The 25,319-nt window shown below is 39.0% G+C and overlaps 3 protein-coding genes across 3 annotated transcripts in view; 1 reads left to right on the top strand and 2 right to left on the bottom strand.

The window, feature by feature from the left end:
• Positions 1 to 1,258: 1,258 nt before the first annotated feature.
• Positions 1,259 to 3,581, bottom strand: mrps34 (mitochondrial ribosomal protein S34). The gene is made up of 4 exons (XM_071533359.1): positions 3,493 to 3,581; positions 2,821 to 3,213; positions 2,572 to 2,614; positions 1,259 to 1,734 (listed from the first exon to the last, which is right to left on the bottom strand). The coding sequence occupies exons 2-4, from the start codon at positions 3,136 to 3,138 to the stop codon at positions 1,436 to 1,438; spliced, it is 660 nt and encodes a 219-aa protein (XP_071389460.1). The 5' UTR covers positions 3,139 to 3,213; positions 3,493 to 3,581; the 3' UTR covers positions 1,259 to 1,435.
• Positions 3,582 to 5,715: 2,134 nt separating this feature from the next.
• On the bottom strand, positions 5,716 to 11,259 carry spsb3a (splA/ryanodine receptor domain and SOCS box containing 3a). The gene is made up of 7 exons (XM_071533345.1): positions 11,116 to 11,259; positions 9,476 to 9,652; positions 8,869 to 9,049; positions 8,014 to 8,201; positions 7,731 to 7,833; positions 7,462 to 7,587; positions 5,716 to 7,233 (listed from the first exon to the last, which is right to left on the bottom strand). Exons 2-7 carry the CDS (start codon positions 9,599 to 9,601, stop codon positions 6,842 to 6,844), a joined length of 1,116 nt encoding a protein of 371 aa, XP_071389446.1. The 5' UTR covers positions 9,602 to 9,652; positions 11,116 to 11,259; the 3' UTR covers positions 5,716 to 6,841.
• Positions 11,260 to 13,270: 2,011 nt separating this feature from the next.
• Positions 13,271 to 25,319, top strand: part of LOC139655939 (dynein axonemal heavy chain 8-like) — a 41,360-nt gene continuing 29,311 nt past the window's right edge. The window contains exons 1-21 of the mRNA XM_071533363.1: positions 13,271 to 13,327; positions 13,469 to 13,603; positions 13,989 to 14,073; positions 15,850 to 16,001; positions 16,752 to 16,941; positions 17,875 to 18,038; positions 18,690 to 18,866; positions 20,228 to 20,341; positions 21,169 to 21,276; positions 21,423 to 21,524; positions 21,664 to 21,810; positions 21,902 to 22,099; positions 22,201 to 22,277; positions 22,392 to 22,491; positions 22,639 to 22,758; positions 22,882 to 23,017; positions 23,155 to 23,342; positions 23,428 to 23,508; positions 23,984 to 24,100; positions 24,634 to 24,753; positions 25,010 to 25,129. Of these exons, the coding sequence (XP_071389464.1) occupies positions 13,271 to 13,327; positions 13,469 to 13,603; positions 13,989 to 14,073; positions 15,850 to 16,001; positions 16,752 to 16,941; positions 17,875 to 18,038; positions 18,690 to 18,866; positions 20,228 to 20,341; positions 21,169 to 21,276; positions 21,423 to 21,524; positions 21,664 to 21,810; positions 21,902 to 22,099; positions 22,201 to 22,277; positions 22,392 to 22,491; positions 22,639 to 22,758; positions 22,882 to 23,017; positions 23,155 to 23,342; positions 23,428 to 23,508; positions 23,984 to 24,100; positions 24,634 to 24,753; positions 25,010 to 25,129 (2,688 nt within the window). The remainder of the gene's footprint in view (positions 13,328 to 13,468; positions 13,604 to 13,988; positions 14,074 to 15,849; positions 16,002 to 16,751; positions 16,942 to 17,874; positions 18,039 to 18,689; positions 18,867 to 20,227; positions 20,342 to 21,168; positions 21,277 to 21,422; positions 21,525 to 21,663; positions 21,811 to 21,901; positions 22,100 to 22,200; positions 22,278 to 22,391; positions 22,492 to 22,638; positions 22,759 to 22,881; positions 23,018 to 23,154; positions 23,343 to 23,427; positions 23,509 to 23,983; positions 24,101 to 24,633; positions 24,754 to 25,009; positions 25,130 to 25,319) is intronic.

Raw genomic sequence — 25,319 nt, 5'->3', positions numbered from 1 at the left:
TCTGCATGGACCGTCCCAAAAGTCCGCATGAGAGCAGACTTCATACATTTTGACAGTGGACAGCCCTAAACCCTCCTGGCCTTCACGGGAGCGCGCCGTAAAGTCTGCAAGTCCGCCGAAGTCCGGACATTTGGATTCAGTTTACAGCTTCTCTTATCTTCACCACTGTTGGGAGAGCAGGCAGCATGAAGACTGATTATTAGAGGAGATGGGTGGTGGAGGAGAGGAGTAGTGATTTTTACAGCTTTGGGATGCTTTCATTGTGGGGGGAAATGCCTCCACTGAAATTAATAACTGTTTACTGTTGTATATTGTACCATTGTACATCGCCAACGAGTGCTGCACTGCTTGAAAGCTTTTCATTGAGATAGTAATTATTGAATTTGTCAACAAAATTTAGCAGCCTGCATTCAGTGTGATGGCTGGTCACATAGCAACAGATGAATTAGCTAATTAAAATTAAGCAACAAATCTGTATGTTTCTGACACATATTCATGGCTATCTGTGATACAGAATAAATGCATTTATAATAGTTTATAAATTATTTATCAAAAACCAAAATACTGTGAATGCATATACAATAATCTTACAGTAATCCTATAGAACACCAAGAACATTATAGGAGCTCAAGGAAGAGATCAAGGAATATTATAGACTGCTACAGATTATTAAAATCCTTTGATAATCCTATAGGATCTTATAAGAACACTAATACCTTTTGTATGTCACAACTTAGAATTCTTTTCTCTGGGGCCTACACATTACTGAGGACATTATAGACTTTTTTTGGCCTCCTTCTCAGTCTTTTTGATGCAAGTTGTGTGCGGATTTCTTGCCTTTTCTTATGTAGTCTCTACTATTTGGAACCTACGCACTGGCTGTCAATCACACTATAGGACTAACCATAGGTGCAACAGTTCCCTGAATAGTTTTGGCTTACACATTACTCACAATGTAAAGCTACTAATTTGCCCCATGACTGTTTGTTAAAAAAAACAACAACTTTGTATCAATCAATCAATGGTTGATTATGATGCCACTTCCTTCTCTCTGATGACACAAACATCACTAGATCACAAAAACCATGTAGGCCCAATGGAAAAGTCTTGTCTCCATTTCACCCATTACACCAGTTTAGATGTTTCCCATGCAGATTCTCCTGACTATGGCTCCTGTCCTCACTGCTACAAGGCTGTAATACCTTACTGAAGCAGTCTACCCTGCAGACACAAAAGCATCAAAAGCCATTGAAACTGGTCAGATATTGTGGCAAATTTAATATTTACAGCATCACACAGATACATATCACAACAAAGAGCGGTCTGCTTGTGATGAAGACAGCAGAGAACTCATTTGAGTCCATGACTTAGCAGGACAACAGGAGGGTTTCAGAGTGTCTGGATAGAAGAAGAGGCTTTGGCTACTGGCGGTCTATCACACAGCAGTCCCCTCTTTTCTCTGCCTCTCTTGTTCCTGGCTGCGGAAATAGTCTTTGTTGAGCAGGACGTCCCTCTTCAGCGGCAGGGCTGGCTCCTCGGGCCCCGAGGTGCCGCCTCCTGCCTGGCGCTGGGACAGGAGCATGGCACGCAGCAGGGGGGGGTAGGTGACGTAGCGCACGGGCGGCTCAGGGAGCGGCTCGAAGTCCTTGAACTGCTGTTCCTCATGTTTGGGCACCAGGCGCCAGTCATGGTACATCACCTTGTCCACCTCCTTGACCTCGCTCTCCTGCTTCCCTGCCAAGCACACAATGCAACAAGATTACTACAAGCAGCTGCTTCACAGCATTACATATGCTATTTTTTCTTTGTGCAGCAAAATTATTTAAAAATGCATTTATTTTGGAATTGTTGTGTGAGATGCCACTCCCTTTTATTTAGGATTACAAAATGGAAATAACTAATGTACTTTTTCTGTATTCACCCCCCTGTGCATCAGGGACTCATGCTTAGCATCATGCATTGTTTGGCCTTAAACTCTGAACTGCAACAAGGATTTTCCAACACTTTTTCTGGTCAAAATTGGTCACATGGGGTCTGAAATCAGGTCCCTTCATTGCACCTAATGCCATTTTAAGCCACGGCTGGACTCTGCTTCATGATACTAAAGCATAGTGTGATTTCACTTATAAATCAAGTGTATATAAATCAAGTGTTTGATTTATGTGTCCTACATTATCAAACTTTAACTTGGCCAGATCGCAAGAGTGTATATCGCTAGTAATTATAGAAATAATAGGAAATTATAGAACTAAGCTTTTATGCACCTTTTAAGTGGAACAAAATTCAAGAAAGATAAAAGTTTCACTGATTCCACTACCCAATTTTTGAAATCCAAAATGAATGCACAACAGTTGGACACATGTTCTTGTTTTCTGTAATGCACGTGTACATTCGTTCTCTGTTCTGTGCTGTCATATGGGTATTTTGTTTACTTTACATTGTATTTTACTGCACTATTGTTCTATTCCAAACAGGGCACTCCAGTAAAACAGACATGGCTCTCAGTGTGTCAGTGTTAAACCTGTTAAAATAAAGGTTTCACATCAAATGAACAGAATGCAATCCTTTTACCTTTATAGGTGAGGACTCCCCATGCTCGGCCATGATCCATGTTCTAAAGAACAGAAGAGAAGAGACAGGCACACATCTTCATTCACACACTCCAACCAAGAGACAGTGACATGAGGGACATCCTGACAGGGCTATTGTCACATAGAAGATGGGTTCTGACTAAATTCTATGCTTTGAAATACATATTCAAGAATGGAAATATCCACATTTAGGAGTGACTGACAGTGACTGGATGTGGCCTGTTCTCACCTCAGCTGTGTAGTCCACCTTGACCTTGGTGATCTGCCAGTAGCTGGGCTCCGTGTGGTCCGTCAGCCAGGACTTGCGAGTGAAGAGGCGGCCCACTCCAAACAGCCTCATGCCCGCCAGGAGGGGAAAGAGGCGGCTCTCCCTGCGCACATCGTGCCAGGCGAGCACGGGCAGCATCTTGCCCGTGTGAGGCCGCCGCATCGTCTCATAGTCCAGGGCATACTTCTGGGAGTCCCGCGGCTGGGACTTGAGCTCGCGATAGGCCCGGATCTTTCGTGCCATCTCTGCTATCCAGCGGACTCGCTTCTTCTTCACCATGATTGCCTGCTGCGCAGCTCGTCCACACTACAGTCCTCACTGATGGCGCCTCAGCAGTCAGCCTTGACGTGTGCGCTGCAGGCAGTAATATATATATTATACATATATGTGTGTGTAATCACATCTCAAATCTATGGAGCCCTTTTAGCTGTTGCTTGCAGAAGAAACCAAGACATTCATGCTGGTTATTCAACACAAATCACAAGTGACATAAACGCTAACTAAAGGTAGGCTAAAAAAACAAAACTGGAACACTATTTCTGAAAAATTAAACTTTTCAAATCAATTCACTTTTGAAACATTTATCTGAATTTATCAATATATAATTACGTTAGACGAGTGAATGAGTGATACCTGAATATCCCTGATCAGCCGGACAGATTCCACTTGACCTCCGCAAGGCACACAACTTCCGCTCAATGCGTCCGCGCGGTAAACATTCCGTGTAAAACTGCTAATACATTTTTGTTCCGCACGAGGTAAGAGCTATGTAGAAGATTGCAGGCAGCACAATAATACATTTCATGATAAACTTGGATAATACATTTCATTCTGGCTATTGCAGATTGTATGGAACATCAATTCGTATGTTCTAATGACGATACATTTTCTATCCTAACCACAACTAGATTTTGATCAGATTTTGCTCCAAATAAGGTTGTCTCATAAAAATATCAAAGGATACAATCATAATTCCACATCATAGTTTTTCTCAGCGGGGTTCTCCGTAGCAACGAGGAACCACATTATATTGTCGTGTATCACATGTGCACAGGGCAGATGATCTTAGTTGAGTGTGACTCCAACCCTATAAATAGGGGAAAATGCTGAAAGAAAAGGCAATGACTCACGCGCAGTTTCAATAAGAAGGCATATTCACAACAAGAGTCCACCTCCAACAGCAGCTGATGAACACTGACTATTTGTCTCCAGCTCTCAGTATTCATAACTTCCAACAGGCAGAATCACTTCTTCAACAGAAAGATCCAGGATACACTCAAGTCATATCCCCGGGGTGTGCTTGTCCTTGTTTGCAGATTTTTAAGAAGTATGATTTTTATACTATATTTAAAAAATAAAATAAAAAAGTGACTGGTAGACACTGCAGCTCTCTAGAGCAGCCAATATTGGTAGTTCATGAACTCTATGAAGCTATATGCACCAAAAACTAAAATTACACTTTAAGTCATTCCCTCTCCTGGAGGACACCTAGGTGCGCAAAATCTCAATATTAAAAATCTTTACATGCCAGAGGGAAATGTAACTTTGTTGTTTATTAAAAACATCTAGATAGTCTTCTACCTGTGCATATTTAGCTTTTTTTTATTTTCAGTTGAAAAGGCCATGCTGATATACAGAAAGAGGCAAGTAAAGGCCTACACATACAGTATTAATATGACATGGTATAGAAGAACCATTTAGATTTTCCTATTTACAGTATATCAGTAAGCAAAAGTGCTTGGATGCAATAACATGAAAAAGAAATACAGTGAAAGAAGACAAAAATAATACATCTGTTGGACGACCACTGCTCTCTGGGCAGTTACATTACTGGATCTGTAGGGAAGGGGCTCCGACTCAATCATGATGCAACTGGATATCTTGACATGGACAGAAGTGTCTAATGTAACCATGACGCCACAAAGCCTGGGGTGCTAAATGACAGATATCAGCCACCGGTGAGCAGGGTCCTCTGGTACCTTCTTACTCAGTGACGTCTGCTGTCAAACCGCCTTTTTCTTGTACCACGGCCTCCATAATGACAACCACAACACCTGCTCCTTCACTCTTCCCCATCTGAAAACTGTTTTGGAGAAAGTGCTTGATTGATGCATAACCTTGCATGGGACCTGAAGTCTTTGTGTATGTCCACTTAAGCCAAGACGTAGGAAAACGTGTTAAGAGATCGATGGCCGAGGCTCTTTCAAACTGCTAATGTATTTTGGTGATTGTTGGCATACAGTGTGGCTTCCAGACCTGGGTCAAATACTACTGGCAAATACTTGTATGGGTTGCTTTAGCCTACTTGGTAAGGTAAGGTTTACCATACAGACAATACCATGAGTAGCAGAAAATGTAGACCATCACAGGAAAGCATTTGCAATGTTTTGTTAAGACTGACAAATTGCTTGACACTATATAAACTGTTCATAAGCAGTAAACCCCACCCAACTGGTAGTCCAAATAGACTAAAACAAACAAAACAATATTTACAAATATTTGACCCAGGTCTGGTGACTGCCCCTTCCCTGGTCCCGTCTGATCAGTTAACACTTAATGGATTAGGAGTGAAGAGCAGTAGGTGATGGAACAAGGCCTCAGGGAAACAAAGATGACCCTGACATAAACAGATTGGTATGACAGCGTTTGACTTTACATATTACACTATGTTATCTCATATTGGTTAATTCAAAGAAACAACAAGGTGGGCCATTTAAAAAAACGATGCGGTGTAACAGCAATGAGTGGGTTACTTAAAATTTGGGGTACAATCTCATTCTAGTGACATATTTGATTGTTCTGTGGTAAGACTTAGAAGAGCTACATTGAATAATGTACTGCTTATATCTTTTAAAAAAAAAAAGGAAACCCATAGCATCTACAAACAAGTAGCCAGTATTAGGGATTGGCAGGGATTTTCAAAAGCTTGTGGCAGATAAATCTGATGTTGTGCAGAAAGTGTGAGCCCTCCTAAAACCAAATGGAATCTAGTCATAGCAGTGCCATGAATGTAACAAAGCAAAGTTTGACTAGTGAGATTTTTTTTCTTGTTTAGTTTTTCGAGTAAAAAACAATTATTCTCTGTAGTAGTCTGAGGTGAATGAGTTGTTTGGACATGATGGATGGTCCATCGCAAGACAGAAAACAAAAGAATATACTCATTTTAGGAGGGCAACGAGCTGCAAAGTGCACTGAGATTAATTCAACCTCCTTGTAACATTTCAAGTTGCAGATCCATCTGAATGTTTTAGACAGTTACAGATTCAGTGGAGGTCCTGTGGACAAGCAACACAATACGATATGACCCATGACACGTTACTTTCTGTCTGTTCCAGTCACGTGACAAAGTGTCCCTCTGATATTCTTGCTTTGGCAACCTAAAATTACTGACACAGATAAGACAGATAACAGATAACTTAGATAATGCTTTGCTAGCATTATGGTAGAGAGCAATATACACAATTTCCATACAAGATGAAAACACTGAGTACAGCTATGCAGCCTCTTATTTCTGGAAACCTAGATTCCATATCCTTTTTGCATATTTACTGTGATGTGCACCAAAATTTGGCCACACTTCTACACCTCAGTGTCACATTGTACAATCCACTTCCACACAACGTCATTATCCATGGTCATGAATGGCAACTGATCTGCAACACACTATGCTGGCTGACAAAACAAAGCCATATATATATATTTTTTTTTACTTATTACTGAAGCTGGCTTGGATACAGAGTATGTGATGAGCATCAAGAGAAGATCACATTAGAAATGTGCAAGTAGAACAATTGCCATCCCCTTTTCCATTTTCCACCTACCACTTCCTCTGCCCAACAAGTCCTGGTTCTTTTCTTCATTATAATATAATTTGTATGTGTTTGAGGAAAGATTGTGGCAGGTAGGTAACACTAGAGTGAATGCCTTCGGGCAGAGTGAAATCTGTCAGTGTTTAAAAGGAGGTGGGAATCTAACTGTCCAGTCACGTCCAGCGGCATCTCTTCCTCTGGCAGGCCTCAGGGTCAGAGGTGCAACCTTCAGAGTCGCTCTCAGAGGAGGAGGGTCCAGCCAAAGGGGGAACAGGCAAGTGTGACGGCCGCTCAGGCCCATCTGGGCTTTCTTCCGTGGTGCCATTATTGAGACTGAGCACCCAACCCAGCTTGTTGTGCAGCAACTGACGAAGGCCTGGTGGCAGGGGCAACACATCCAGGGTATCTGTACAGTCAGGTAGCAGCTGGCGCAGGCGAGCACAGCACAGGTACTGCAGGGAGGTGGCCGTGAAGCAGGATCTGATCACCTTCATGCTGCTTTTAGCTGCCGTGGAGCATGCCATCGGGTAAAACCTCTTATTTTGCAACTCAGTGGCAGCCACACCTGGATAAAGAATGGTGACAAACCTTATCAAGGTTACATGAAAAACTGTGTTCTAATACTACACCAGGTCGAAAAGACTGGTAGGAAAAACTATCATTATCATTTGAAAAGCTTGAGATGACAATTGTTTAAGGTTTTAAACTCGCAGAGTGTGCACAGATCATTCAGATCACTTAATTAAAAATGTGGATCAAACCAGCAGTGCTCTGCTTAATGGCCAGTACTAACCTATGCACTTGCGATTCTTGAAGAAAGTAAGCGTGCCGTGCCAGGTGTCCAGATGGACCCCGATGATGGATCCCTGACCAAACCGGGAAGAGAAGTTCAACTTGTCTCCTTTGTGATGCAACAACCCTGGGGAGAGGAAAACAACCAATGATCATGTCCCATTCAAAGAGTAATATCTGCACTAACATTGCTAGCTTCTCTGAACTAGCCTTGCAATGGATTGCCAAAGCTAATGCTGTTTCATGCATAGAATGTTGTGTTAGTCTTACCAGTGTAAGAAAGACCCCAGCTGTCCGAATCCTTTCCCAACAGGCTGCAGAACGTGTGTCTGTACTTGTCCAGGTTGACATCAGAAGTGCCAATGCCAACCATCTGTACAACAATACAAAACAGTCTCAAGACAAATACACTTTGGGTCGCATACACATTTCCCAACATGGATTAAGCCCTGGCCTTGGACCCGGAAATGTGGATCCGCTGTACCTTGGGTTTTCTTGGGAAACAGAGTTTGTATATGAAAAAAATATGAGGAGATCAGGTGTGGAGCTTTACCATGTCTGTTCCATACACTGGAGATGTCATCTTGATCTCCCAGAAGTGCTGCCCATCGGCCAGCTCCTTGGAGCCACGGATTGCTGCTGTACCGCAGCTGTATTCAGTGTGAAAGTTCACTTTGCGATTCTCGCAGCTCAATAACGTTGCTGTAGATCGACTGTTGACATCCCAAACCCAGTCGAAGTCTAAAACATTGCAGGTTATACACGGACAATTGATTTCATGACAATGATGCAAGAATTTGACCTACATCTTTTTCAATGACTGGCACTTTGTGTAAATTAACACACAAAGAAGTTAGCCCCAGAATCAACAAGTGAACATATCACAGAGCTCAAAAAAAGATCATATGGATGTAGGGTTGGGCAATATATCAATATTATATCGATATTGTGATATGAGACAAGATATCATCTTAGATTTTGGATATCGTAATATCGTGATATGGCATAAGTGTTGTCTTTTCCTGGTTTTAAAGGCCGCATTACAATAAAGTGATGTAATTTTCTGGACTTACCAGATTGTTCTAGCTGTTCTATTATTTGCCTTTACCCACTTAGCCATTATATCCACATTACTGATGATTATTTATCAAAAATCTCATTGTGTAAATATTGTGTGAAAGCACCAATAGTCATCCCTACAATATTGTCGCAATATCGATATCGAGGTATTTGGTCAAAAATATTGTGATATTTGATTTTGTCCATATCGCCCAGCCCTTTATGGATGGATACAATAGTGTAACTCTAGTGACATCATTTAATCAGCCTATAAAATATAAATTGGGTACTATACAAGTTATCCCTTCATGAACTGAGAAGCCCTTGAAATGCAGCAACTGTCCAGTACCTTGGTCATCTTCTCCACAGTGGCAATCTTTAACTCGGTGAAAGCCCCGCAGGCGGGGGTTGTAGCTGCTTTCAGCCTGGGAATCACAGCCACAGTAGGACTCTCCAGTGACGGGCACTGCACTGGGGACTGGAGGGACCACCACTGCTGGGAAGTCTGCCTCAGAGTCTGAGTCACTGTACTTGGAGGCCACAAAGCAGAAACAAAGAGCAAATTCAAATGCCTGGATTGGTGATGCACCAACATGGTACTGGTTTCGGATACTGGACTGTTACTAAGCTAAAATAGGGAACTGCATTGGAAAATTTCCAGAATCTTCTAATTTGATAGCGAAAGGCAGACACATTAAAATGTTACATCCCTCTCTGGGGGCAAAATTGATCAGGTCTCAATTTTTTTTTCCAGTAACCCCATACTAGTAATGCAATTCAATACACTAAAACATCAAAGATTGGCAGTGAAAAGGTGGTGTTCTCATCAGGATGTAAGAAGAGAGACAAGGAACACGGTTACACAACATATAAACCACTGAACCTTTAGCTTTAGGTCCAGAAGAAAACAGGAGTCCCATAGGCCTATATGTGCAAGTCAGCAATCGTGTCCTTACCTGTAAGCGGTCATAGACCCATTCTTCACTCTCAGAGGCCAACACAAGTGCCCGGGCATCAGCATCCCGCCGTATTCCGCTCCAAACGTATCGCCACGCTCGACTGTTCCTGCTTCGCCTGGACATGGCAGCAACACAATCTCACTTGTAGAAATTCAATTCCAATAAGTCCAGATGCTGAAAGAACAAAGGAGGTGAAAATCAGGAGATGTCTCACAGGGTTTTCCTTGATGTTTACAAGAGGTGTAGTTGGTTTAAAACACCAGTGGATGAATTCCATGAGGACATGGAGATTAAGGGTGGTGATAAATGATCTACCCTGGATTGCTTTTTACATTCCTATATGAGCTATGCTCTGATTGAGATAGGCATACTGAGAACAGACGATAATGTCAATACACTTTATCACATTTTCTGTACATATGGTACCTCCATACCTGCACATATACAATTCACATTTTGAATGTAGCCTATTGATAAGGTGAATAGTCTTTTACAATCCACATCTACATGCCTCAAAGCTTTGTGTATGTCCTGTAGAACTGTTAATGTGAATAGGATGCACACACTTATATGCAAATGTATGTTGTAAATTCATATTTGTTTTCTTCATATTCTCCTCATTTATTACATACTGTATATATTTAATACTTTGGGTATATTTTCATATCGTAAATATCCTCTCTCAGCAGTTCAACTGCTGGTATTTTGCACACCCTAATAGTTTCCTTATTCTTCATTATCCATATATTCCACTTAACATGTTCTAGTGTTCAAATTGGTGGTTGTGTATGTTTATATAATCCCGATTTGCTATAATTTCTATTGTGTATTCTATTACCATTTGATGCTTCAAGATCCACTTTTCCCACGGTGTCCATCTAAGTTTCACCTTATCTTAGGCAATCTTAATTTAGGGAATTATTCTTAGGCATTTTTTGAGGTTACCTTGATTGTAACGCACCCAGCAACAGGCGATGAAGGGAGACACGGGATAAAAATATTCAAATGCTTCCTGACAACACACGTTCCTGTGTCATTAAGCCCAAAATACTGAGACAAATGCTTGGGTTTCGTAGCCCCAAATCCCTGCTGAAAACACACTACAACTTTCAGTAAAAAAACTAAACTATAGAATACAAAAACTATACCATCCCTTACCACTTGTTTGTAAGTTTGGCCCTAGCCCAGTTAAGCGTGACAGGGCCGCCAACAACGAAATGGAAGGGGGCATAAAAATTGCCATTTATCTTTACCTTACATTTTATATTTTGGTAGCTCTCATTCTGATCGGGTTAGTTAGCTAACTAACAAGCAGCAATCTAGCATTTAGCCCGTTGCACCGAGCCCGCATTAGTTAGCTCGCTAGCATGCCACCTACTTAACAGAAAGGCCAGAAACGTAACACTTCGCGTTAGGTTGGTGTACATTCAGCACATTACCAAACGTTACTACGATAACGGTTTGGTAGTTAACAAGCTAACGTTACAGGTATACAGAAGCGCAACAACTCGGCTGATGTTACCGATTCCAAGCTAGCAGGCTAGCGTAAACTAACTAGCTATCTAGCTAGCTGCTGCTGCTATCAGCACGGGACGTTGCGATAGCTAGCCAAGTTATCTTAAAAAAATGTAACGTACCTGATGTTCAGAAACAGCATCCACGTATAATAAATGACGGCACTTGCAAAGACGTTGTTTCTTTGAAGCCACCTATTTGATAATAAAAGTTATAATACACAACAGCCGAATGGCTGTCTGGCTAAGCTTTGCTTTTTCATGACCTACTTTCAGTCAGACCGTAAACAATAACAGTAGCTCTGTGCTAGCAACGTAAGGAGCATAGCCTCCCTGACAGGAAATCAATTAACCACAGCAAGTCAGTTTTGTCATTACTGAATTTTTTTAATCAAATAGCATTTTAACTGCACATGCCGGGTATATAATTAAATATTTTGAAGCTATCCACCATTTGGAGAGAAAAAATGACACCCACTCTTACAAACAAATACAGTATAACTTTGTCCACACAATTATCCTTTCTTAAAGATATTCAGTGATGAACTTCAAGTAACGATTTCCCCTGAAAGTGGACATAAGCGTTTTAAAAACTAAACTCAATCAAACTAAACAAAAATTAATTTATACCGTAGCCTGGTAAGCACTAGATTCTGATTGCCCGTTTATTTTGTTACCCTCGAAGACTGTCTAGCAAATGACTTTTTTTTTTTTGATGAATCAGAGATTTTTTATACTTGTACATACATCGTTAAATACATCGTTTACCATTCATTAAATTACCGTGTAGTTCAAATGATAGTGTTATTTTTTAATTAAGCTAATTTTGCAGATTTAATACTGACAAGTGCAGTCAATACAATATATTATATTCAAATTATTGAAGGGTTATTTGGACATGTAAACACCATACGCTGACCCTATCTTGCTATCATTTGCACAAATTAAATTGTATAGGCTACAATTTATAAAATAAATACATAAATGTATTTAAATTATATTGCGCAAAGAGAACGAAATCAAATAGGCATATTACTAAAATCAATTTTGTGAACCAAATATTAACGCTCCCTCTAACAAAACGGAGACGCCATAAGGGCTAACTAATTAAGCAAAAATGGAAGTGAGAGTGGGATTTATCTCCCATCTCTTTATTTCTATCTTTGGTGCTAATTGCTGAAGTCCGCGCCCACCGCCGACGCTCCCTGGCAACAGTAACGACTTGAGCGGTTGGGATTCAAAATATGAAGTTAACGGTCAGTAAAGGCCCACGACGTTTCAGCCTAGAAAGAAAAATGTTGCCAAACAAGAACCAATAATTTTAATAAGAAGACGACCAAGTTTTGGTAAGGATAGAGCTAGGCAAAGTTAAGGCTAACTAGCCCATTAACACCTGACAGCTGGTTAAAGCTGCCTGAGATAAGGTTAGCTTATCCACAATCTAACAAACGTTAACCAGCTAACATTAACGCTATTTAACGTTTGATGCGGGAACTAGCTAATGTTAAGCCAGCTAATGGCAGGTTTGTAATGCTGATAGCTACAAAGTTAATTTACCTGACCTTGAATAACTAAAACAGCCTAATTGTGTGTGTGTGTGTGTGTATATGTGTGTGTGTGTGTGTGTGTGTGAGTGTGAGTGAGAGAGAGTGGGAGTGAGAAACACCCTCCACATACACACCAACACACACAAGAAGCCAGATGTAGGGGAGATTTTAAAATTTTGTACAGTAACCTTGAGAAAAGTAGTTCCCAGCTGCATAAAGTTAGTTTTTTCTGAATATTTGGAAGCTGTAACATTTTGTCTCAACCAGTCAAAATGCCCAAATATACCTTTTTGAGTTAGGTTAGTATAAAAGTTTCACATTGTTTCTTTTGTATCCACAATAAGTCCCACAGATATTTACACCAGCTATCCATGAAATATATAAACCTCCTGGTGAGTCCAGCTGAAGCTATTATCCCTTACTGCTTGAACCTGTTAAATCTACTGTAGTCATGAAAGGGAGCTGTGGATGAAAGAGAGATGAAGGTTCAAAGCTACACTAGGCAAGATTTTTATGTAAAAATAAACCTGCTTATTGGCTTAACGCTACATCACAAATTAGGGCTTCAACAGCATATTGGCTTTTACAGGCAGCTCAAAGAAACAAAAACAATTGAGGCTCTACCAGCGGAGGCTAATTATATTTTTTGATTGAGTCTAGAGAGGATGAGTCAAGCTACTTTTTCAGACAGCACAGGAGGCGACTCTCCTCTTGTGGCTGAGTCCTTCACGATGGAGCGAGATGCACGCAGTCGAAGGGCAAGCAAGGTCTTAAAGGAGAATGAAGTGGTATGTAAAAATTGAGGTCTCTGGTGAATGGAGGCCTACAGAATACAAGCAAGCCACCCTTTTCAGATTGTAATAGTGTGATGCAGGTTTTGGTACTTGAACAACTACTATTATTACTGTTACAACCTTTTTCTTCCTCAGGCCAGATACAGGGAGGCAAGAGAAGCTCGAAAGACGCTACTCACTCCTGCACACAAATACATGTTTGACATACTGGCTGACAGGCTCTCCTTGGAGCTAAAAGCAGTAGAAGACTTTGTTTTAGATTCTCCGTCTGTGAGTTTGTCCTTTGTTTGTTAAAGGGAAAATCCACATTCAGAATATCCTATAACAGAAGTAATATATTCCAATGATTTTGGACATTTTGGTCTTGAACGTGAACATAATCAGGTCTCTCCAAAAGAGAAATGAGAGAGCCAAGACTGTTGATGATCTTTTGGTAACATCACACACATTAGTGTCTTGGTTCTCTGCCTTCTAGATTTTGGGGAGAATTTTGAATCTTTAGAAATATTCATTGAACTTTACAAGATCATCGTTGTATTCTGTTTTAGGTTGCATTTTCCCTTTATTTCCCATGCCTAAATTACCATATGTATTTCGCTCATTAATGCAAAAAAAAAAACCCCAAAGTCTCATCATTTGTTTTCTCACTGAATAGCTGGCTACATTTGATGATTTCTTTGCCAAAGGAGGATGCAAATCCATTTCCTTTGTGTATCAAGAGTCTGAAGTCCCAGGAATAGGTAGGTCTTAATCAAGGAAGGTCTTAATCAAGGAATACTGTAGACTGTGACACATTAGCCTGCAAGCTTCATTTGCTTTATTGTTAGAGATGCATCATTACTAATACTGGTATTGGATGTTGGCTGATACCAGGTTAAAATAGGGTGCCAATGTTAAAGAATTTCCATAATACCAAAATACCAAGCCTTGCCTAAGATTTCAGAACTCTAAAAGAAAACTGACTTAATTGTCTGCCTTTTTCACCTATATATCTCTCTAATAGAGAAACATTGATTACGTTTAAACCATTTTTTGTCCAATGACCCCCAAACTAACTGGCAAAGCTATAGTTCTGCAGAGCACTTGTACAGTGAAATTGGTGGTTCTGGCCGCCTTTTGACATATATGGGCAGAAATATGTGTCACTAGAAACTGAAATTGAATTATTTATATTTGAATTTGAATTGCTCAACTTGAATAATTTTTGGCCATAATATTTTTGGGAATAAAACTGAATTTGAATCACATCATTTGAATTGCAGATCCCTTCAGTTCTCTGGACATGATACTCTGAGCTGAACGCCATCAGTTTTCAGCATGTCGAAGCATGACCAAAGGCTCGATTCACAGGTTTGTATAAACGTATAATATATATAAGAAGAAGCTTTATGTATACAAGTGTGTATACAACAGCTGTGCCCGAAATCTTTCATTTAAGCACGTAAGCTGTGTACAAACCTGTGAATCGAGCCTTTGGTCATGCTTCGACATGCTGAAAACTGATGGCGTTCAGCTCAGAGTATCATGTCCAGAGAACTGAAGAAATCTGGAATTTTCGGGCCAAAAACTTGAAAAGGAGTTCTGTGAATCTGCACTCGATTGCTCTTCCTCAATGACCAGGATGTGTGTCTCAGTAAACTGAAATTGAATTGCAAGAACTGAATTTGAATTGTGAGAACTGAATACAGTTTCAGAGCAAATGAATTCAATTTCATAATATTACATTCAGTTTCAAGTTTATGGGAATTCAGTTTCAAACTAATAAATCCAATTAAAAATTATGCTATTCAGATTCAGTTTTTCAATGCAATTATTCAAGTTAAACAATACAAATTCAAATTATGTGATTCAAATTCAGTTTTTTAATGCAATTATTCAAGTTGAGCAATTCAAATTCAAATATAAATAATTCAGTTTCAGTTTCTAGTGACACATATTTCTGCCTATAGACATATAGTAAAAAAAAAGCCTGTCAAAGCTTCTTCTTAAAGTAAAACAGGTACATTTCCAGTACAAAGGCCACATTTTCCATTGGCTTTTCAAGAGGTCAGCTTGCAACAAGAAACACTGAAGCTAACATTATAGTAAATTCCATAATGAAATAAATCCAAGCTGTTTGTGCAAAAACTGGCAGTAAATAAAAAAGGTTTGCTACCAACCATATTGTAAGGATTAAGTCTAACCTAAAAATATAGTAGGAAGAATATTGGCAGCGACCAATGGTGACCGCATCAACAAAATAATGACCACAAGCTATCCACGAGACAGATGTTTATAGTCATAAGATTAAACCTGTTCAGGGTTGCATGATTTTGTTTATCTCCCCTCTGAAATGGAATTGATGGATGGGTCAGCTGTGTAAAATGGCCTTCAGTCTTAAGTTCAGTAAAATTATTGGATTGGATCTGTACCCATGTTGGTTAAAATCGAAACTTTCAATCAGCATTGAATAGTTGTATGGGCACATTTCCTGTTTGTCATCTCACTAAGAAAAATTCTCATGGATTTAATTTCAGAATGTGGCCGCTCATTTCCTGGAACTGCCAAAGGGGCAAAGATAATGAGATTGTTCTTAGCCAATTTATCTCAGACTTGCCTGACAGGCGTGTGCTGCTTTTTCGTGCGAACTAGGGTCGACATTCCTGTAAATCCAGAAAGCATAAATGAGGTAAGACAATATTGTCTTTGTAAAGAGATGTTTTTGCAAACATTGAATAATCTAATGTTTTGTGTGAAAGTAGCATTTTCCCTTTATTTGACTGTATTACTTTACTTGACTTTATTTGACTGATTTTGATAGCCAAATTAAAGGGGAATGCCACCCATTTTAAATAGTAAAATATGCCTTTCTCTACCCCTCGGAGAGTACTGTGATCACAGGCAAAAGTTTGACATAGCTCGAATGCTGTTTTGGCACAACCCTTTTCAATCCAATGCACTGTCAATGGGAGTTGGGACCTAAGACATGAACCTAAGACATGCTAAGCTAAGGTTTCAGTATTCTATATAATCAAATGTAAATGAATAAACACAATTAATGCACTTGTTCCTGCAATTGCAGCATAAGTAATGAAGTAATACTCAGATCGGTACTTGGGCTCGGGTTCTCCTTAATAAAGTACCCAATACTCATCTCAACCATGTGTCACAGCGACCCTAGGGTCTTCAGATCTTCGGGTCTTCATTCCAACCAAATACTACAGCAGCTGATTTTACTGATAAGCACACCTTCAATATAGGTGTCCCCTATATTCCTTTGTTAAAAGTTGGTAACCCCAGTCATAGAAAACACAATTGTCACATTACTTACAAAAGTGCTCACAGTTGACAACCATGTAACTAGCACTAAGCTAGTTTTCACATGTTTTGTCTTTGCATTGTGTAAAGTAATGGATGGTCATTTCTTGTTGCTTTGTAGGAGATCTACTTCTCAATGCTTGATGCCACCGATGGCCTCCTGAAAGGAACCAGTAATCTCTACTCCAAATTTCTGCTGCCATCTCTCAATGCAACAGAAAACTGGGGTGTCTTGAATCGGTCTAAACATGGAGAGAAATTTAAACAGAACTTCAAGGACACCGTAAAACGTTCTATTAGCTTCTTAGATGGTGAGTACATTTTTCTTCAAGTTGTCAGTTTCTTCAGCCTTGATTTGATATATATTTGGCATTGTAATTAATCTGTCATCAACAGTTTTCAACTGTTAATCTCAAGTCATTTATGACATATTACTTGTGAACTTGTTTTAAAAGTTCTAATATTACTTTATCACTTCCTAATAGCAGTAATTTGTTATATTTTTCATAATATTATTTTGATTTTACTTGATATTACGTCTGTTTTTTATCTAAGGTGTTGCAGAAAGTTGTTATCACAGAAAACAACCCACTATTCGCTCTCACTCCCCAACACACCTTTTCACACCTTTCAAAATTGTGTACTAGGCAGAAGCTGGCTGAAAACAGTGTGTTTACATACGCACTCGTAGTTTAGACTACAATGATTGTTTTTTATTCTGGCATCCATCAAAATTCTCTTTCATGTCTCCAGCTTGTTCAAAATGCAGCAGCTAGGATTTTACAAAGAGACAAAATCACATCACTCCAATTTCAGCATCTCTTCCCTGTATCGCGCCCAATTACAAGACCTCACTGCCAAATGATAATGAAGCCATCTATTGCAGTGTGTTCTCATTGTTTGTCTTTTCAAAAATGCTAAATACCACAGTGGCATGAGCTGACAGTAGAATTCAATGTCGACAGGGCATAAAGCAGTTTCTTCAAAGATCACTGCAGTATGTATAAAGAATAATAGTCTTACTGATATGACAGAAACAAGGATGTCTGAGAGTGAGAGAGAGGGACTGCATTATGAATCATTCAAGTTCTGATATTTAGGAGGAATGATGATGAAAGTAACAAGCAACAACTTATTTTTGTTGCAGTATTCCTTACTAATTCGTAACTAAAATTACTAATAACCAAATGCTGGTCATCAAGTAGTTGTAAGGATCTAATTCAACCCTCTTGTATGTGTCCCAGATATCCAGTTGACCATTGAGGGTATTGTTCATCTGAATACAGCCACAGACATTGACTTCTCCAGATTGGTTACCCTTGAAGATATAAAAGCTGCGGCAGGAGACTTTGACATGGTTCATCAACTGGAAGAAATTTTGATGCAGTGGTATAAGCAGATCGAGCAGGTTGGCAATGGCACAGTACACTGTTTCCCCATGTTATTGTGGAAATCTTATATTCTCTCCTTTAATCAGAACACCACTTAAATTAAGATTTCATATTTGTTAGTGCTATGCCCATGGACAGTCAAATTTGTGTGAACACCTCCCCCAGAACCAGAAATTACAGAACTAAGACTCAAACCTGCATGTCATTAATATGTAAAATTTGGGGGCTGATCCATAGAAAATGAATGGGAGAGTGGTTTAGCTATATTCCGTAGTAGTAGTTCTGAACCAGGAAATGTACACAGAAAACTCAGCTGTGTGCTCTCAGGGTCACCTTTACAACCTTTCTCATATTATTCTCTTGGGAGCAGGCCCAGATTGTTGACATCACAGGTTTTAATCTTAGTTTGTTAGTTTGTAGCTTTGGGAGAGAGTTTTTCATGTTCACAAATATTGAATTGACTGGTCTAGACCATAAGAATAACACACAAGGGGAATAAATATTTGAGGTTTATTCTCCGTTTGTAGTATTATAAATATGACCTCATAGCAAGTTTACTTTGTAAATTACGTTAATTGGAATTGAAGTGAGTCCAACCCTATGCTGCAGAAAGACGACTGTATCTATAAATACATGTATATGTAAACTTTATGTATCTATGTCATCAGGTCTTGACAGAAAGTGATCAGATGAGGAAAGAGGCTGATTCTGCGGGGCCATTGACTGAGTTGGATCACTGGAAAAGAATGTCGGCAAAGTTCAACTCCATCATTGATCACATCAAGGGCCCAGAGTGCAAGGCAGTGGTAATGGTCCTCCATGTCAGCCGCTCCAAGACTCTGAAGGTACAAGTTCTTGAGTGTTCTAGGTAGAAAGGTTATGCCTATGTCTACATCTACATGTCCTACAAGTAACTGGATTACTTGTAGGACATGATTGTATACATTTTGGAGGCAAAGTAATCCATAAAGCCACAACAAGCGTTCCATCACCTGTGCATAGGCATAAGGTGCGAGTGGAGGTTGGAGGTACCAGTGAGAATCTGTGACGAACAGTCAATTGTCTTAGCTAGCAAAACTAGAAGTAGCCTAGTGGAAACAATTTTAATCTATCTGATGTAAATGGTATAGTTTTAAAATTATATCACACAACAATCATCCACAAGATAAACAAACTTTATTGTTGCCCGAGATACACTGGTTGCCGTGGATGCCCCTCCCACAGTGTAACGATGATCATACCGTGTAAAAGGTGGCTTTTGGAAATTGATCCTGATTAATTCTATCCTGGCTCTGCTACAGCATTTCAGTCAGTTCGAGTATTGCAGTGGATTACATCACCAATTACAATTTCATGCAAGTAGTCAGTCATCTATAATAGATTAGGGTTACACCAATATATTTGATTAAATATCTGATATCGCCCAATCAGTCTCCTCCACCACCGATATAATGGAGGTTCCTTCCTGACCACAACTACCAAAGTTACCTGCAATTAAATTGTATTTTATTTGCACATTTTATTTGTTCTATAGTAATGTTTTTTTGTAGATTAATTCTTCGTTTAAAGGCCTAATGTATCCCAGAGTTTGCTTTACCCTTTGATCACTCTGGCTTAAGGAGCTGCTAACACACCTAAAAAATTAATTCAAATGGTTTTCAGTGGAGAGTCTTAGTGTCACATGATGGTCTAAATGAAGTGAAGCCTGCAAGCTAGTTCAGGCAGACAACTTGAGTGCCGCTGTGCTCTGGATCAGCTGATGTTTCAGCTGAGTTTGCGTATTGCCATTAGTGGTCCGTTTTAAAAGCTGTCAAACTCACCTGCTCATTCTGTGGTTCCCCATGGCGGGGTGTTGCAGTTGATCTCTCCCTGCTTTCGCTTTTGGCAGGGAGAGCAGGGAGTGATACCAAACAGCCCTGACACCAAAATAAAATCTGTATTTACATTTTTTTCTCTGTAAAATTTAGAGGCTTTTTCACCCTGACAAGAATAAAATTACTACTTGTAGTATTATTGTAGTATTTTTTGGGGATTAAAATGGCCAAAATTAAAGATATTGAATATGAGCACAAAATATCAGCTATTGGTGACTTCAGTCTGACAATATTGGTACTAGCCTTCAAAAACCCTAAACCCATACAGGGCAAACCCTATAATGGATTACATTCAAATTCAGAGTAACTTTTCCAACCCTGTCCCTATGTAGATGTGGCGGGAGCTGGATGCCAGGATAACGGATCGTGCCAGTGAGGCCAAAGATAATGTAAAATTCCTACGCACGCTGGAGAAAGTCTGCCAACCTCTTTACAACAGTGACCCGGTGTGTATAGTAAGATGAATACCTAGTTATGTCTGTGGAATCAACTTTTTCTTACACCTATTTGAAACATAATGAGGAACGTATTTGCAGTTGCCTTATTCTGGTATAAAAATGTGTATTAACCTATGGAAAAGTATTGTAAATACATTATTGTAAATACTGCTATACAATATTGTGTAAAATCTCCCTAATACATAATGTACTTGCAAAAGCTATAGCAACATAATCCAAGTACAGTGTGTACAAACACAGTGTACTAAAAGAAGATGAAAAAGTACAATTGTGAGTTATATTTTGTTTATTTAGATTGTGTTCATCTATTGAGATGAAGATCAGACCACATTTTAGTACAGAAATCTAGGTAATTCCAAAGTGTTCAAAAAATGTTTTCTCCTAACTGTACATGATTACATCTGTGTTTGAAACTTTGTAATCAAGGTGATTTTTTAGTTTCAGTGAGGAAAGCTTAGATCCTCTACAAAATGTATTGACCCTTCTCTTTTTTTAAGTTAGAATTAGATAATACTTGGAAGTACTAATTTGCTAAGCAGTAAATTAAATTTGTACTTTGAATTTACATTGTGTTTTTACACATCTTTAAGTACATTATGTATTAGGGAGAGTTTCATTAAGTAGGCTACTTAGAGAGTATTATTGTGTAGTTCAACTTATTTTTCACAGGTTAATACACAGATAATGCACTGGAATGCAAAGGTTAAAAGATGCCAATAAAAGGTTAAGAGATGCCAATAATATATTTTCTACCGAAGCAAAATATTGTTAAAGAAATGAATACATATGTCTCATATGTGCTCGTCTGATTTCAGCTCACCATGACGAAAAGCATTCAGAACATCATCAATGCCATTCAAATGATTCACAGTGTTTCACAGTACTACAATACATCTGAAAGAATGACCTCACTGTTTGTCAAAGTAAGTTATTTAGATTTAGTATCAGAAAAGCAGAAGTTTCAAATATAAAATATTTGGAAGTGGATGAAAAGACACAATGTAAGGATCCTGTTTGAACTGAGAAACTTTGGAATTGAAGAGTGCCTGAAACATGAAGCATTTTCCAGGTTACGAATCAGATGGTTTCAGCATGCAGAGAATATATTACTGACAACGGCGCCTGTCCAGTTTGGGATCAAGATGCTGAAGACATCATCAAAAAAATGCAGGTGAGGGTAACTCATATTGGGATAATTATTAGTTATCTCAGGCAACTACTGATACATTGATAATTAGGCCTAAATATAACAAATGTTAATGCCAGCATATGATATCTAATTGTTGATGTTGGTCAATTATCTTTGGCAGGACTGCATCTACTTGTATCAGGAGTATCAGTCTTGTTTCCACAAAACAAAGAAACAAACAATTGAAAGACCTGGAGAGAGGCCCTTTGAGGTTTCAGAGATGCACATTTTTTGCAAGTTTAAAGGCTTCTGCAAGCAACTGGAAAAGGTGTGATATCCCATTATGTTACCTTTTTATTTGAATCCCTCTCTTTCACCATAAGGCCTACCCATGTAGCAATAACCATTCTGTTTTATAGATCACCCAAATGATTACAATGGTGACGACATTCTCTGTTCTTGGACAATCAAACATTGAGGGCATTGAGATACTGGCTAGGCAATTCCAGAATATATCCATGAATGTGAAGAAGAAGCAGTATGATATATTGGCTCCAAGAGAAGCTGAATTTGAAGTGGACTTTGCTGAGTTTATGACTCAAATCTGCAACCTTGAGGTATGTATTTTGTGATGCTGTTCATATGATGCAAACTTGCTGTGGTATGGTGTTTTTAAAGTAGATGATCATATTAATATTTTGCCTATTCTTATCTATAGAACCAGCTGCAGATTTTCATGAATTCCTGTTTCTCAAAAATCCTCTCATCTCGGCAAGCTTTCTGCCTGCTACAGAGGTCTGTAAACATCATAAAGATGCTGCTATTCATTCTAATGATATAAACTATGGATGAATGGGCATAATAATAAGGAAAAACAATATTTTATTCTCATGAATTCCATTATTGTAGTTTTCAGAAGCTGAACATGCCCTGTCTAAAGACTGAAATATCCAACACTTTGGGTCTCATTCTTCAGCACTATGCCTCAGAACTAGAGTTTGTGAATAAGGTATTTCATTTGCATTAGGCTACATAGCTGACTGGATATTGACAGTACAGTATAACATTATTGTCACGTTACTTTCAAATTTCATCATACAGACTTTGTAGTTTTTGATCAGATGAACAGATCTACCTATGTAAATTTACTTGACAGCTCTATCAGGAACACAGAGAGGACCCCCCTATAGCCAGAAACCTGCCTCCTGTGGCTGGCAGGGTTGGGTGGGTCAGACACCTCTACAGAAGAATAGAGGAACCTATATCATTTATAGATGTAAGCCTAAATTTGTCCTGTCAAAACAAATAAAAATACTTAATCATAATACTTAGATATGATACATAATACTTGTTAACTTAAACCATATTGAATTTTGAATGGATCTGTTTTCTTCAACAGAAAAACTTTGATATCCTATTCAGTCCTGAAGGAAAGGAGGTGGTTAAAATGTACAATCGGACTGCAGCTGTGTTTGTGGAGTTTGAGCTTCTTTACCACAAAGCCTGGATGAGGGAGGTCTCACAGCTAGAATATGGTTGGTAGCCTGGACCTGACAGGATATGTTGATACTCTAGATGGCACACATTAGCCATTGTCAGGTTGCATCTTGAATTTGTATGATTCTGTTCGTATCCACTGCTAATGGTTTCTCCCCACTCTCTTTCGTAACAGCCTTACAAAGTACATTGCTGGTTCGCCACCCTGAGACAAGAAAATTACTTGTCAACTTTGATCCTAAAATAACTGAGGTCATTCGGGAGACGAAATGTATGCTGAAGATGAGTCTTGAGGTTCCAAAGCAGGCTTTGCATCTGGTCAAGTCAGAAAGCAGAATAAATGCCAATCACCTCAGACTAAAGGTATGTAATGATAGGTATTTTTCAACAGTAGAATGGGCTCACTTAGTATAAAATGACTTTGTTTGCCTTATTTTGTTTCCCATAGACCCTTTTGGCAGACTATGAGTCCACTTGTGAGAATATACCTGCGGTCTTCTACAACTTGATGGCTTCAAAAATAAAAAATGTAAGCAAGTTAAACAACTAAATCGCAAATTATCAAAATATTGAAGAATAGCCAAAACTGGCTTTCCGTGGCATACATACCATGTACATACAACATGAAGAGTCCAGCTCTTGATCTTTAAGAAGTCATTGCCCCTCTGTCTCATCTTTCTTGTCTCTCTGCCAGTATTGGCTGGGTAGAGACCAAACCTGGGCTTGTGTTAGGATTAAAAAGGGTCTGCATATGATTATGTAGAAAGTGATGGCTTCAATAGCTTAAGGGTTGGCTGATCCTTTTTTTTTAAACACTGTAATGGAGTTGCCATAGCCTTCCTAAATAATTCAATTTATGGAAGAATATGACATATTTTAGGCTTGTAGTTTAGTAGTTTATGTACAGCAAAAATGATATAAAATAATAATGTCCCCTATATCTATTAATTACTGTTTTCAGACTTGACTATTTCTGACTATTCTATTTTTTGGTAAATTACTAGGTGGAGTCTGTGCTTCGCCATGGGTCAGTGCTGCTCACCTGGTCATCTTTCATTCTGGACAAGTTCTTCCAAAATGCCGACACTGCTATGTCTGAGCTCAAGCATCTTCTAAAGAAGGTACTTTTTTGAAAAAAAGAATTGAGCTAAATGTAAGCTATACTAAACCCTCAGGCATGCATAATGTTCCATCATGATATCATTTACAGTACTATTGTCAGGCAAGGATGTGAAAGGAAGGACTTCATTCACAGGGTGCCAACACACATTTTGACAATTTCCAGGTCTTCAAAGTATGGAAGAGTACAAAAAACATAAACTTTTGAAAAGATTGGAAATTTATCACCACAATGTTAATTCCTTGCCCCTCAGAGAGAATATTATTAGCCTACGGTCAGTGGTTTGAAACAATGAACAACAGATCTGCAATGTCTAAAAATTTAAGTCTGGGTGTATGAAGTATGGGATTTTTAAATGCAAAAATTGATATGAACATTGCAATCACCAATCAGTATTTATTCACAATTTTTCCTTTGTTCTGCTTATCACATCCCAGGTTAGACGTTCATGTAACACTATAGGGCCTTGTATATACAGTTTGGTAAATCATTTTGCTTGAGGGCCATGCTGCAAGATGCCTCATTTCTCCGCAGGTGCGGGATATCTGTGAAATACACATTGACGATGTCCTCAAAGACATTTCAGAGACTGTGCTGATTGAGCTTCCAGAAGATCAGCCTTCTTCACTACAGCACCTGATTGACACAAATGAGGTCTGGAATGTAATCGCATATTTCACCATTTGTTCCCGGGTTGGGGTCATTTCACTTTCATTCCTATCAATTAAAAATATGCAGTCAAATTGTGTATTCACTGGTTAACATTACAGCAATAAATTATTATTTGTCAGTTACTTGACTCAAGATTAACCTTTTTCAATAAAAATGTTTTTAAAATTTTGCATTTTAAAGAAGTTCCCTCCCTTAGTCCAGGTCACCAATCTACTCATTATATGTCCTGTTTTTGTAGAATCGATGTAAGAAGTGGGCTGATACCTTGGACCACAAAAGTAGCCACGTTGAAGAGGCAGTAAAGGAGCTGATTAATACATTCAGTGCCATTTACGAGTCAAAAGGCACCAAGAAGACTGTTGAGGAACCTGCACCAGGTCCTCCTAAGCACCAATTTTAAGAGTTATAAACCGTTAGAAATAAACCCCATGTATTTAAATAATACTCACACACACAAACACACATTTTTTATTTCTTTTTTTATTTTACCACTTGAACATTCTAGAGCAAAGGCGTGTGACATTCTCAGTAGAGGCCAAAACCTCCAA

The sequence above is a fragment of the Centroberyx affinis genome, unplaced genomic scaffold, assembly GCF_046629955.1.
Source record: "Centroberyx affinis isolate AG114_WGS23_722 - 3 ecotype Tasmania unplaced genomic scaffold, CSIRO-AGI_Caff_v1 ptg002360l_1, whole genome shotgun sequence".
Classification (NCBI taxonomy): Eukaryota; Metazoa; Chordata; class Actinopteri; order Beryciformes; family Berycidae; genus Centroberyx; species Centroberyx affinis.
The sequence above is the reverse complement of the archived record's forward strand: the minus strand, read 5'-3'. Positions and strand labels throughout refer to the sequence as shown.

Excerpts from the sequence above, each read along its gene's own strand:
- mrps34 (XM_071533359.1), bottom strand. The coding sequence starts at position 3,138 with ATGGTGAAGAAGAAGCGAGTCCGCTGGATAGCAGAGATGGCACGAAAG. Across the intron at positions 2,615-2,820 it reads AGGTGGACTACACAGCTGAG|AACATGGATCATGGCCGAGC; the intron begins GTGAGAACAGGC and ends TCTGTTCTTTAG. Across the intron at positions 1,735-2,571 it reads GGGAGTCCTCACCTATAAAG|GGAAGCAGGAGAGCGAGGTC; the intron begins GTAAAAGGATTG and ends TGTGCTTGGCAG.
- spsb3a (XM_071533345.1), bottom strand. The coding sequence starts at position 9,601 with ATGTCCAGGCGAAGCAGGAACAGTCGAGCGTGGCGATACGTTTGGAGC. Across the intron at positions 9,050-9,475 it reads GGGTCTATGACCGCTTACAG|TACAGTGACTCAGACTCTGA; the intron begins GTAAGGACACGA and ends GTGGCCTCCAAG. Across the intron at positions 8,202-8,868 it reads CTGTGGAGAAGATGACCAAG|ACTTCGACTGGGTTTGGGAT; the intron begins GTACTGGACAGT and ends GCAATGTTTTAG.